Source organism: Ceratosolen solmsi, unplaced genomic scaffold (assembly GCF_000503995.2).
Source record: "Ceratosolen solmsi marchali unplaced genomic scaffold, CerSol_1.0 scaffold30, whole genome shotgun sequence".
NCBI lineage: Eukaryota > Metazoa > Arthropoda > Insecta > Hymenoptera > Agaonidae > Ceratosolen > Ceratosolen solmsi.
Genome location: NW_011948421.1, coordinates 558070 through 572577, shown reverse-complemented (window position 1 = coordinate 572577; position 14508 = coordinate 558070). Strand labels below are relative to the sequence as shown.

Here is a 14508-nt window from a genome sequence, read left to right as displayed (position 1 = left end):
CGTTCGCCAACGGGTCTCCGTATCCTGCCGGTACCATCCCCCCTAACGTTAGCACCACCACTACCACCACCATCATAAAATTGACGTCAGCAACTGGCGCATCATCTGCTCGATGCTCAAGGTGCAATCGGGGCAACGAAGTGCCAGGCATAAAAATGGGAAGGAACAAGTCGTGAGAGCCCATTACGCGTACGATAACTCTAGCGGGAACGCGATATTCCAGGGACCGAAGACACTTTTCGTCGATCCTACGTCTTCTACATTGTCGTTCGTATTAGCCGGACGTGCTGCTTTTACCCTCCCTCCGACCGCTGTCTTATAACTCGCGTCTGCGGAATGTTTCGCGATGCGCCGATTCTACGGTCAGTGAATCGCGTTTCCTTTGCAAGATTTAACCGAACTCCTGTTTTTTCACTTCGTTTATAGTTAATATATTCGTTCTTCAGGCTTTTGCAATTCGGAGGGTGTTGTGGGGTCTCGTGGGTCTCGCTGCACTTTGCGCAGCACCGTAAACATATATTTTCATTTTGAAGTATTTGACCAGAGTGTACGGGACATAGATTTAAAAAATAAAAACAAAATCAAAAAACTCAAAAGTGTACAGATGCATAAGGTTTCAATATTCTCGCGAAAACTCAAAGACTCGGACATTTGTATCGGAAGCACACAAAGTCATGATAAAAAAATGCCTTATGATTAGTAACGAATGTTTTCTTGCCTTATAAAAACAAAAAAGCAATAAGAAAAGAAAGGCGAAGAGAAGAACAAAAAAATTTTACTCATAAACAAATTAAATGAAAATCATCAAACGCGGAATATGCATTTTACAATGAATTAAATGCATTCGCGTATACATGCAATGGCCATCGGTGAAATGATATATGATTAAATATTTAATCGATGGGTCAATCAATTTAAGCGAATAAATTTATCAGTAATTCAATCTATTCTTACTTCCAGCATTTGCTCAAGAAAATATTCGTACAAATATTTATATTTATAAAAATTGCTTTCATCATCGAGTCATCATCTCGATTATCCTTTCTAATTTGCTTATTTTAATGTTTATAATGTAGATACTTTGCCGTGTTATAAATATAAATAAAATTATTCGTCAAAACAATTACATTACTAATGAATCATATTTAAGACTCTATTTGTTCTCATACAGGCCGAGCATTAAGTTTTAAACTAATTTTAACAACTAAATGTTTATTATTAAAATCGACATATAATTTGAAATTATTTAAGAAATTTCCAATCGCAATAACAAAAAGGTATTTTTTTTTTTTTTTTTTTTTTTTTTTTTTTGTTACGTATGAATGCTTTTATATAAGAATAAGCGATTTGTCCTGACATATACGGCTTTGTGATTTATGATTCAGAAAAATAATAAAATATCGAAAATGTTTTACAAGAAAAATATGTTCAATATTAATTACCAACGAATTCGTAATTATGTTTAAGTAATTACCATTGTAGATGTAAAAATGTAGATAATTATGCAAATATATTAATATTAAACTATGTAATTTTGAAAATAATTGATTAACAAAATGAAATGTCACGATAAAACCAAAAATCGGAATTCAAATGATCTTGAATCGTATGTATTCAAATATTTGTACATTGGAGAATTTTCGGGCATTAAATCGTAAATTGCTTCTGTAATGAAAATATTTTCTTTATTTCATTGTATATATACGTTTTATTTAAACATCTTATATAAAATTGAATTTTTACTGGCACGATCCATTATCCCCCCCTCCCCCTCCTCCCCTCCCCCAACCCCGAGAGCTTGCATTACTTTATTAATAAATTCGCGTATCATATTGATTCTACATCACATTTCAAACGTATATTATCATTTCAGCTTATGTTTTTCATTCATAATTATACTTTGAAATTTTTTTCTTCTACAATTTGTTTCATCTAGCAGTTTAAACCGCAATTTGGGGTTATCTGCTTTGTTTTATATGACAATCAAACGTATTAAAAGAATATTGATAGGACGGAATAAGTATTTGAAAAGAAATTTGTGTGTGCGCGCGCGCGCGCGCGCGAATGCTTGCCAAGTGTGTGTATTATCGATGTCATGTAAATGAAAAAATATCAATATGTAGAGAAGGGTTATAAAGTTTAATATTAAGGTCGATTAATGTCACGTGTTGTAACAAACGCCATCTTCTTTTCGCGTGCGCTTTATATATTTGATTGGAAGTCGGCGAATTTTGGAACTCGTAGAAAAAATCTACTTCAATAGTGCGGTAATCTTTGATGTGCTATTTAAAATCTAGTACCCTCGCATACTTATCTCTAATTTATTAATGTAGAAAAGAAGAAGTGATATAAATAACCGGCGACAGTGGCAATTCCATTAAAACTAGATATTGCGGAGCACTCCAGCCAATTCGATCCAATACGTATTTTCGGAAAATAAATCAACAATGGAAGATAGACTTTTATCTTTTAACGCATTTTGTCGTTTCCCCGTGCAATAAGAGATCTACGCAATCGGTTCTCGCATCTTATTCGAGTACATTCTTTGTTGTCGACAAGCACCTGATATCTATTATATCGATGGACGACCGTTGGATCACGTGAGCTTACGCAGATTCGAGGGCGACGCTTTTCATTGGCTCGAGCGGGCCCTTGGCAGTCCCCGTGGGCCATCCCCTCGATAATACTAAAACTCGAGACAATCTCATCTCGGGATATCGCGAGTACCGCCGTACCCTGTGTCTCTTATGCAAGTGGATAAACCAGTCACGATGATTCGTAATCGTTCTCTCTCCTCTCTTCTCCCTCTAAATATCACTCCACAAGCGTATTAATGCTAATGTGCCTTACTTTATTTGGCAATTGTCACACCTTGGGGCGGCGGGGGGGCGACAATTTTCAGTTACTCGAGACACGGATCTAAGCTTGGATTGGTAAGGTTCTATTGTGCACGATGACTTTGTGTTTATGCGTGCGCTTGGTATGCGACGATTTTTTCGGGGAACGCGTCGGTAGGTGTGCAGCTCTTATGTATTCATTTACATGTGAAATATCTCTCGTGCCATGCGTGTTTAGATGTCTTTCTCATTTTTCTAGCGCTTCCTTGGTGCGCGAATAGTTTTGTGATTTGTCAATACAGCATTTTACCAGGAAAAGCTTGCAATTTATAGAATTGGTAGGTTGTCGTTGTTGTTTTTCTTTCTATCTTCTTTTTCTTCTTCTTCTTCTTCTTCTTCTTCTTCTTCTTCTTCTTCTTGTTTTTCAATAAATATTCAGTTTTAGCTCGATTATTCCGGAGAACTATTACTTATTGCATAGTAATTATCGATTTAGTTTGAAAGCTTGTGTTCCTTACGGCACTTAGACGCGTACGTATCATAACGACACATTTACTTTAATTTGAAAAGCTTATCTCTCTAGCTAAAGCTATAATACACGACATGAAATTAGATTATGAAATAATTAGCAATTACGATTTGGCCGTTCGCATAATACCGTAAAATTATAGTTCGAATCTGAAATCCAATTTCATCGTCTTTACCAGCTCCACTTCCCAGCCTTATTTAATTTTCTACGAATTTTCCAATTCGTTATCGCCATTCAGGATCAAATTTAATCTCGAGCGATCGGCTCATTGTCCGTTCCAGGGAACGTGGGGCCGCGCCGTGCCCCAATGGCGGCGTATCGCGCGCGCCACGCGGTCGCGCCCACGTGGCGACCCGGCAGATAACGGCGGCACCCGAGCCCAGGAAACCGCACATCATAGGTGGCACCATGCTGCCGCGGAAATCCGAGGGCCGTTACGAGCCCTACGCTCTCGAGGACATGATATCCAGCCTGCAGACGCGCGGCACGAGCTACGAGGATGGTACCGAAGAACCCGGTGAGCTCCTGAAGCAGCGCGAGCGCGACCTCGTCCTCGCGGCTGAACTCGGCAAGGCCCTACTCGAGCGCAACCAGGAGCTCACGAGACAGAGCGAGGCCCTCGCCGAGAACTACGCCAGCAAAGTCGAGGTAAGCGTTTTGCCATATTATATCGTCATTTATCACCAGCAGCAGTAGCAGCAGCTGCTGTTACTACTTCCTAATGCGAAATCAACGCGCGCGCATGCTCACTAAACAAATGGAAATTAAATGAACTCTCGCTTAATTATCCATCATATGCAATGTTTTTGAAATTCACTCGATATTTTCGGCTTAGTCATTAATATGTTGGAATTGCATTCTCTTTCATTCTTAACTTTGCCTAAGACTAGCATATAATTTATATATACTTGTCATTCACACGGATTAGGTTGATTGTTTCCTCAAAAAAAAAGAAGAAAAAAAGGTATATATATATATATATATATATATATACGCGTGTGTGTGTTTGTTTATTTATTTAAGTATTTCGTAGTGACTCATAGAAAAAAATTTCTCTCTACATTTCATAATTGTTCTCTGCACCCTGCGTCATCATAATCTGGCATTCGGGAATTTCTACATTATAAGAGATTATAAGAATGTAGTTTCACACACTGTTACATACATACATACATGCCACAACTTGTAACCAGTCTCATGAAAATGGCTACCTTAGACTTGGTATCATATTTGCGATAAAATTACTCGAAAGGTAAGTAAAATTTCCCTCGAATGCTCGATTTATTTCTTACGGTAATGAAAATCTTTTTTTTTTTGATAATTATAATAGAAAAAATGAATTTCCTTAGAAATGAGCGCTAAGCTCTCGTTATTGCTATATAATATCGGGAATAGGCATTTATGGTTAAGAGAGACATAAAATGAAGAAAATTAGCGAACTTATAAGTTTGATTTCATTATTAAATATTATTTATTCATGAAATACCATACTAAGTAAATGATGCATTATCGGAGGCGACATTGTTTAAATAATAATTTACTAATTTAAAAATATGTGCATAATAAATATGTGAAACGCGCTATAAAGCCAATAAGATAATCCATTAAACTTTTAATGATGGTTAGGAATTTTGTTTTTTTTTGCCGTACTTTTTGAAGATTGGAAGCAGCATTTGTAATATATTTTTAAAATGCATTATCAATGAAGGGGGGAAAAATTAATAAATTATACGTTGGTCTTCGTTGTTTTTAACGGTCTGATAAAAGCTCGAGGAATGAAAACAGTAATTGTTGGAACAAATTGTTACAGTGTTATTCTGCAAAATGAATCGTAAAACAAGCAATGAAAGTTCCCGTAGACATGGACAAATATAATAAGTAACGTCTCTATAATCTTTCTAGTTGTGCGCTTGAAGGTAAAAAAAAATATAAATGTACATAGTTGGTCGAGATTTCGCTATATAGTAATAACGTCGAAATCAGAACACTCATTATCTAATATTGCGATCGGCATTGTAAAAGTGAAAATCTTCGGAGTAAGCCATTGGTGCTTTCATGGATTATGAAATTGTATCGGACCAATTAACGTTTTTCAATACGAATGAAACACATTTGTTAAGTGCGGAAAAATGTGTAATAACATGACGCAAGTGAAAGACACATTTTTCTGTATGTGGATCTATTAGAACAAGCATATGATAAAATTATAGTTATAAAGTAACACTGACATACAATGTCTGTTTAATTGATAAAATTTACATCTGCACGAGTCTTATTGTGTAGTGCAGTGATTCACGGATTATCAAGGTAATTAAAGTGTTTTTGAAAAGTAGCGAGTAATTTATACATTTGCTGGAAATAGTATTAAACGTTATACTGTTTAATTGCGCTTTAAATATATTAATTTAAGGAAGCACGATTTATTTAATAATATAAATACACGGCGTTTGATTGTCTTAAATAATGATAATGATAATGATAATGATAATGATAACGATAATAATAATAATAATAATAATAATAATAATAATAATAATAATAATAATAATAATAATAATAAGAAGAATTACAATTTCAAATATATAGAATATTTTTAACGTAAGAAATTTTTCGGGCTACAAACTGTTTTCAACCAAATGAACTGTTAAAGCAGTATGATTTGTCGATTTTAATCGTCTAACTGTTTCTGAGATATTTCTAACGGATTATCTTAAAAACGTCACAATTACATTCACCAAAATAAAAAAAAAATAAAAAAAATGACTTGCCTTTCTAAGATGGAAAACAATGCAATATCTGTAAACGGTAGAGTGTTCGACTAAAATTCTTTCATTTTTCATAATAACTTTTTTATAATTTGGCTCGTACATCCAGTCCTCGAATGCAATATTATCGCAATGGGCGATACTGCAATAAAGCACGAATTAATGTAACTCGCGCTGTAATAAATATGTAATAAACATAGGCGGTGCCGATTAAGTAATGATCAATTATTTGCTTTAGAGGAAAGTATGAATAATGCTTCGATGTCTATTGGATCCGTATCGGTTCATTCGTATTCGCCATCGACTCGCCCGACGATAAATCGAACAACTAACTGGCCGATAGCGAAGGAAAAGTTGCCCGGGCATCAAGGGTAGAGTCCTCCACGCACGTGGAAAATCAATAGCGACAAAAGGCCTCGGCTGTACATGACCGTCGAGAGGATGGCGATCGATGTCGCGTGCTGTGGAATCGGCTTCGTATGCTGAGCCGCGGGCTTATCCGGTGCGTCGTGGTACGGTTTCGCGCAAAGCAACTCCTAATCGGATTCAGTCTGCTTTGCGTGCGTCCGAACCTATGGTGGGTGAGAGGGGTGGGGGCCATCACGATCTGTTCCTAGCCATGAAAAGTTGAGAAAAGCGGCTTTGGACGTCGATCGCGTTCGCACGCTCCATGACATTTTCACGTTTTAGTCAAGAAGCCCCTCGTACGATTATGCGTCTCTTACTAATTGTAATTAAATGGGATGCGCTCGTGCTCGATGGCGATGGCTGTTTCGCCGTTTCGCTCACTCTGGGATTTGCATCGGGGAGTGCTGCTGCTCGGTTTTCAGCTTTGGCTCGATCATCCAATTGTTGTTTATGCTCTCTGTAGTATTATTATTCGAGTGAAATATACAGCTAATGCAAGCGTAGTGTCGTTTGATTTAATTTTATGCATTTACTGCCATTGCCAAATTACGATCTTAACCAGTCACAGTATCAAAAAATCCAGAGGAAAAAATCATTATACATTATCAAAACTATTGGCAGCTTATAATATACTCAACCATTTTCGTTCACACTTTAATAACTTGTATAATATAATTTATTAGTGTTTAATGATTATTTAATTACAATATATATATATATATATATATATATATATATATATATAGGCGTTAAAATTTATAATTATATGTTAATTGAAATAAATTTTTGATTATATATTCTTTAACGTTTTAACAAAAATCCTTCTACTATGTTTTTGTTTTCAAAAATTTTGTTATCAATAATACGATAGGAATTGAACAATAAATTATCATATAGAATAAAGGAAATAAAGATTAGGAACCGCCACTAAAAAACAAGAGCTTATTGAATTACAAGTAGGATATTTGCTTCGGCATTTTCTCAGTAAGTAAAGAGAAAATAGTCATTTATTTTTAGTGATTAAGAAGTGAAATAAGTCATCGGGGTGTTGCTCTGTAGCTATTCTCTGTCATGTGCATTTCCTTTAAACCTATCATTTCCCATTCTCGCTTTCTAATATATAATTCAATATTCGCCTAATATTAATACTTTTCCTACATTTTTACCAGCTATTGTATTGAAATATAATCGCAATAAGCAATAATATGTTAGGTGAAATCGCAAAATAAATGTGTGCGCTTGAATGGCAAAGATGGCGCAAAAGGTGCTCGAGTTACCGCTTGGAAAAATTTATCGCTGCTATCGAGACGAGAAGAAAAAGCAAAAACGAAATGTTATTGCGAGCGCGTACAATTACGGCGCATTAACGATCGCAATTCGAACGAGTAAACAAGGCGCGCCGACAAAATGCCGCGAAAAAGAAAAGGATTCCCGTGCGTGTACGCTTCATGGTCACGCGCACTAGGTTCGTTCTGGCCTTACTCGTCCATTCGTCAAGCGCCACGAGGAGGAAAGTCACGAAAGCGTGGAAATAAGCCACTTACTTAAGCAACTTGTACATAGAACCCGCGCTCCACCCCACTCACTCCATCTCCATCTCTCTCTCTCTCTCTCTCTCTCTCTCTCTCTCTTTATCTTTCTCTCTCTCTCTCTCTCTCTATCTCTCTCTCTCTCTCACTCTATCTATCTCTCTGTTTTCCTTCTTGCTCGCTCGCTCATGCGCGAGCGCTCAACACAATACCCGGCATCACGCTTCGCGAATATATGCCTCCTTGTGCGCTTATACGTCTCCTTCGGCTATAATTTTGCCTTTTCTTCGGGACCTTGATGGAGCTGGTCTGTGTCCCTATCAGCCAGGGACTCCCTATTATCAATTTATAATCGATTCTAATTGCAATTTATGCAACGACCTTTTACTCTCGCGACGATCGAAGCTTTACCACCTTTACCCCTTGTTGTTCACTCAGTTGTTCAGGTTAAGAATAATGTATCCTTTCGGACATTTTCTGCTTCGTTTGTTAAGAATTCGGGAACTCGTGGATAATAACGTTTATGCGATTGTCGCGTTTCGTCTCAATCCTCGGAGAATATTATAATTTGTACGTTATTGTTTAATATTTGTTTTTGTAATTGTTTTATATTTGTCTTTATAACTGTTAGGAGCGTCGCTACAATTACCTTTTCTTACAGCCCCGAAGCCTCGAATAAGCTTAGGTAGGAGTTTTCATTACGGTGCAAGGATAACTGGTCGAGAGACCGTGTCCCGGAAATACTCAGTCTTCGTTATTTACGAGCGATATAAGTGTCATCTCCGTACCTCTCTATTAGTATGCAATAAAACTTCCGATTCCCCGTACTATAATGAACTCCATTTTTATTAATTAATTTATGTTGGATAAACTATTTGCTCGGTCTTTCATCGACAATTTCAAATAATCTTCCAAATCATTTTATTTTACCATTTATTTATCTGTATTATTAATTGAAACGTATGCTAATTCGTTATTGACTAGCTATCACACAATTATAAAGAACATATTTTTTTTAAATTGAAGTCGTTAAAAATCCTATTTTATTTATCCAATTCTATTGACAAATGTCCCATACATTATAAGCGTATCGTATCTTGAAAATCATAAATAATTTAAAGATATGTTTGGGCGAATGATGTATTTACTGATGAAATTGATTCTACTAGTTCTATTGTTATAATAAAAAAGGCATGTGCACATTTACAATAAATAATGAGTTTTATTGCTGACATGGATAGATATTTCTAAATAAAGAAAGTCAATTTATAAAACTAAATTTTTATCGTATTTCTAAATTACGTTTTTTGTTACTAAAACTTAGTTAGGTATACACGATTATAATACAATGTTTATATTTTAAAATACAAGCACACGTGTGTGTGTGCGCGCGTGCGCGTGTAAATCCTTTTGTTTTTTTTTTTAATTTAATTTTAATTAAAATTCAAATATACTCAACATTAAATAGTTAAAATGAATCGGTGTATTATAGTGTCATTTTTCTAATCTAATTTTTCAATTCATTAAATTTTAATTGAATTATGAATATGTAATAAAGTAACTTGAAGAATTACTCGAATTAGTTATGTTCGTATCTTTTTTTTTTTTTTTTATCAATGGTAAAGAAAATTTCCATCGCTGTTAATTTAATGAAAAAAAGTATAATATAATATATAATATAAATGAATTTTTCCGATATATGGGATGAATGGTTGCAAAGAGGTCAAGTGCAAAGAAAAAACACTTTCACAGTGTCTTAACCGGAAAATCATTGTTATCAGATGCAGAAATAATTTATTTGTAATTTTTTTTTTTTTTTTTTTTTTCCATGGAATAAGTAAAAAAAATGTCGTGTGACTATTGTTTACTTAGTGCATAAGACATCATTATCATTTTAAATTATGAAAAATTGAATCTTGTTTGCTAAAAGAAGAGAAAAAAAATGGTTTTTTAGTCTCAAAGCCCAAGAAGTATAAATAGCGCTATAAAACAGAGATTTAGTTGTAATGCCGTGACTAATTACAGTAAAAATGTTGAGATTCTTGGGAAATTAATAAAAACCTTTAATAATCTCATATTTCTTTTAAAAAGACACTTAAAGTATATTTTTATCTTTATAATCGGGCATAACCCGAAGGTAGGGAAAGTCGTATTTATCTTATTTATATAAGTATCGGTTTAATTGTGTTCATTGGAGTAGAAAAAAAAATCATTTTGACTAAACAATGTAGTAACGACTCCAAATTCATCCATTTCTTGTATAAATATCTATAAAGTTGTTTTTTCAAGACCTTCGCATTCACATAGTATAACTGTCTTAGCACCACCGAGTGTTTCATGTATAATTGTAAAATTGCCTAAATCGCTAAGCTCTACAATGCCATAAAAGTTCTTCTAACTGTTCGACAAATTGTTTATAATAATGGTTTGCGCTGCCTTCCCCGTTAATAGAAAAATAATCAATTCACCGTTCGTGTAGTCAGTGATTAGTTTTTCAAAACAAGAACAAAATAAAGAAAAAAAGGAAAGGGAGAGACGAAGAAAAGGCAATAGACGAGCAAACATTAAATTATGAATAAAAGAATAGCCGTGCAAAAGTGACTGTTTCTTCAAGCGCGGAATCGCGAAACAAAGATCGACAGAGAAAATGAAAGAAAAAAAAAATGTATGACGTAGATAGAAATCAGTGTTGCGACAGGCATCTCACGGCAAGACGCTACCTCGCAATAGTCCTTCCCTTCCTCCCGATCCCCCCCCCCCCATCCTTTCCTCTTCCTCTTCTACGGCCGTTCTTCACATAAGAAACGAAAGTATAACTCCATTCGTTGCGCTCGTGACGCTAATTTCAGCAATATCTCCTCTCTTCGTTCTCCTCCGAACGAAGAGAAATCCAATTAGCTCTTTAAAATTGGGCGGCCGGGACTGCCGCCATTATTGGAAGTAATTTTCCTTGGGTAATTGAGAGAGGTACGAAAACCATTGCTTTCTTATGTAATGCCGTATTGTTACGCTAGACCCTTTCCTTATTGCGCCATCCAGTGATGCAGTCGGAAAATTGAGTACTACGAAGGGCAAAAAGTTAAGGTGCGCGATTAAGAAAGGGCGGCTCTAATTCAAATTGGTCATAGTCAATTTACTAATTCACAATATTAAAGGATCTCCTGAACAACTTGCTCGCGTTATTGGATTATCGTTTTCGAAACTTACGTACATTGGGTCTACCTACATGGATGTGCAATTTCTTTTGTAAGGAAGGAGCGAGCGAGCGCATATTTTTGGAAAAAGGAAATCGCTGCGCGCACGACAATAGCGGCGTAACGGAGCTCTAATTGAATAAAACGAATGTTCAGAGCTTTATGATTGACTGCCTCACGTTGCACTGATGATATACTTAGGCCTTCTTTACGAAATAGACGATTAAAAAGTATAAGAGGGGAAAAGCACGAGCGATTTAGGAAGAGAAAACTAATCGATAAGCTTATTTACAATATGCCTGACGCTATTATTCTATCATAAGATTTATTCATTATAATACTTCCATGTTTATAGAAATTTTTTTAACTTGATATACTATTGATATACGCTAGTTTTTAATAACTTTAAAATATTTTAATTTTTTCTTCGTACTTAATCAGCGGCAATGTAACAAATTAAAAATTATTAACACTTTAATAATTAGAGGAGATAAAGGGTAAGAAAATTTACTCTACTAATGGAAACAGATTGTGTTTATATACTACATTCACTTACATTTCGGAACTTCTTACTGATTATTAAACATATCAAGAAGTAGAAGAAGAAGAAGAAGAAGAAGAAGAAGAACAACAACAACAACAACAACAATAATAACCCGTTAGACATTATTAATATATTAATAATGCTATTAATATAACAATCTATTCTTCTATTTCTTTCTATTTCGTACTATTAGCGGTTTTTTTCTTTTTTTTGCTTATATGATTCTTAATATGATAAAAGTACTATTTGATACATTACCAACAACAAAAAGCAAAATGCTAATGAAACATTTATTATTAGTTATAGATACTCGAAACTATTGTTAAATCGTTCTCACGCGCTATAATTGCGTAGTATATCAATGTGTAATATGTGTATTGATTATGAATTGTTCTCCGAGTCATAAATTATTGTTAAATTATTGTCTAAATTATTACCTCGCTTGCAAATATAATGATTATTCTTCAATGGATCGACTTATCTATTATTGTCAATTCGATTGTATTTTTATTTCCTTGTAACTATTCAGATACGTTAGAGCATATTTCGTAAAAGTTTGTGTTTATTATAATGAAATATTCATTCCAAGAGAATGTCAGGTTGAATCAATGAAACAGAAACGTCATGTGTTTGCAGAACGATTAATAAAAATCATCACGTCTCCTCATGCGCTATAAAAGACAGGCCTTGTCATCGAGTAAACTATATGTTTATATGTCCAATATCCTCTTAATCTACATACGCGCTTAAACAAATAAGCAAACAAACAAGCGTGTCCAATAAAAATGTCCCGGAATTTCATGAAAGCGATGAACTTTTCCATAAGAACGATCTTACTATTGTCATCGTCTAACTTCGATCGCCCTCAAATTATCCCTTGCCCTAAGTCGGTCCCCTTCGACGTACGATCATACGCCCACGCCTCCTTCTACCATAAAAATCCTCTGGCACACATATTATTTCACTTCGGGTGCAATGACTCGAGTGAATTTCGAGACTCCATGAAAATGGATGCGCAATTAACTAGTGGAAGGGATCTGTGGTAAAAACAGTTCCGGCATCGCTCCGCCTCGCTATAAGCCGAGACGACTCGTCGTGGCAATGTTGCGCAACCGGTCCCACGTGCCTTTTCCACCCGGGGCTTTTCGGGCGGGACCCGAGGAATCCCGGAATTGTTGCCGAGTTTACGGAATTGCGCCATTGTTCCCTAGGGCTGAGACAACGAGCCGAGGAAGCTTGTTCCCGCACTTTCTACACCAATCACCGCGACGCACGCGCATTGACATTTGCCAGGATACCCGAGCAATTATAATAGCGGGAGGTAGATGCGATCGGTAGATCCGCGTCTTCCCCGCGTTCACCGAATCGCTCTCGTCTCTCAGGCAAATGAAAGCTCCTTTCCAATGCCCGGAAGTCGGCATTCGGATGGATGCCGATGCTGCACCGTAACGGGGCACGCGCTCCGATGATGCATTTTTGTTAACGGATATGCACATCTGCTTTAAATTAGAAACTAAACGAGATTATGAGATATTGGGGCATTTACTTCTGTGTGCCCCTCGACTCTACCGATATAATTGCCATAAAACGATAAATACTAAATTTTCACGTATATTCGTTTACTCATTTGCTCGCTTATTACGCTTATATCGGTTTCATTGTTGTCGTCGTCGTCGCCATAAATTTTTTTTTTTTTTTTTTTTTTTTTTTTTTTTTTTTTTATATCATTTCGAAATTATTTCTCTTGCGAGGATGATGAATAGTTGTTAATCGATACAAGTGAAAATCTCTCAGCACTTCCATCTCTATTTTAGCTAACAATAAGTCTCGGCGAGTGTCGTTTTTAAGCACTTACGTAATTAATCGATTGATGCATTCGTTTATAATCATTCGTGCGACGAACATTAATGGCCCATTAAAATTGAGTATTATAATTACAAGGCGACTAGGATTGTGAAGACATTTGAAAATTACACTTATCACCACTCGGATCAACTAAAATACGATGGATGCGCCTTTCTCATTTTAACGACTTACACCGCAGAATGTTTAAAAGCGACGAATAATCGATTGATTATGGCAGTTTTACGTTTTAACAGAAATTAGTCTTAATGATTTTATTAGTAACGAGCGCTTACGGGGCACAAAATTAGTTTAGAACATCCGTAAGAGGGCAGGTATCTTAGAAATTAATTAGGCAAAGTATAATGTGTACGTAGTTTGACGCAACTAATAAGGCAATTCAGTATTCGTGTGGGATTTTGCATTCCTGTTTTACTTATGGTCGTGAATAATATTCACGTTCATTTACAGTTGCATCGGCGTTATACAGTCTGTCTGCCTCTGCCCGCCTCTCTCTCTCTCTCTCTCTCTCTCTCTCTCTCTCTCTCTCTCTGTATATGTTTTGTCTGTGTGCGCGCACACGTGTTCGTATATTTACGGATTTACACACTTGTAGTGGAGCTCTGGGAGCTGGGAAATTTTTTGAATAGCACTAGATATTTCACTTCACCTTTTAAGCTCTTTGTTATAAGTCTTCACGGTGTCGGCTTGTTTTTAATGGTTTTTCAGCCTTCAACGTAGCCATACTGGAATTTGTTTACAGTTTGAAAACAAAATATTTCCTAAGAAAAACTCTTATATATATATATATATATATATATATATATATATATATATATATATATATATATATCTTTTTT

At 35.6% G+C, this 14508-nt stretch overlaps 1 protein-coding gene across 1 annotated transcript in view; it reads left to right on the top strand.

The window, feature by feature from the left end:
* Nucleotides 1-14508, top strand: part of LOC105361239 (bicaudal D-related protein homolog) — a 55950-nt gene that overhangs the window by 1889 nt on the left and 39553 nt on the right. The window contains exon 2 of the mRNA XM_011498349.1: nucleotides 3648-4014. Coding sequence (XP_011496651.1) covers nucleotides 3775-4014 — 240 coding nt within the window. The 5' untranslated portion in view covers nucleotides 3648-3774. The remainder of the gene's footprint in view (nucleotides 1-3647; nucleotides 4015-14508) is intronic.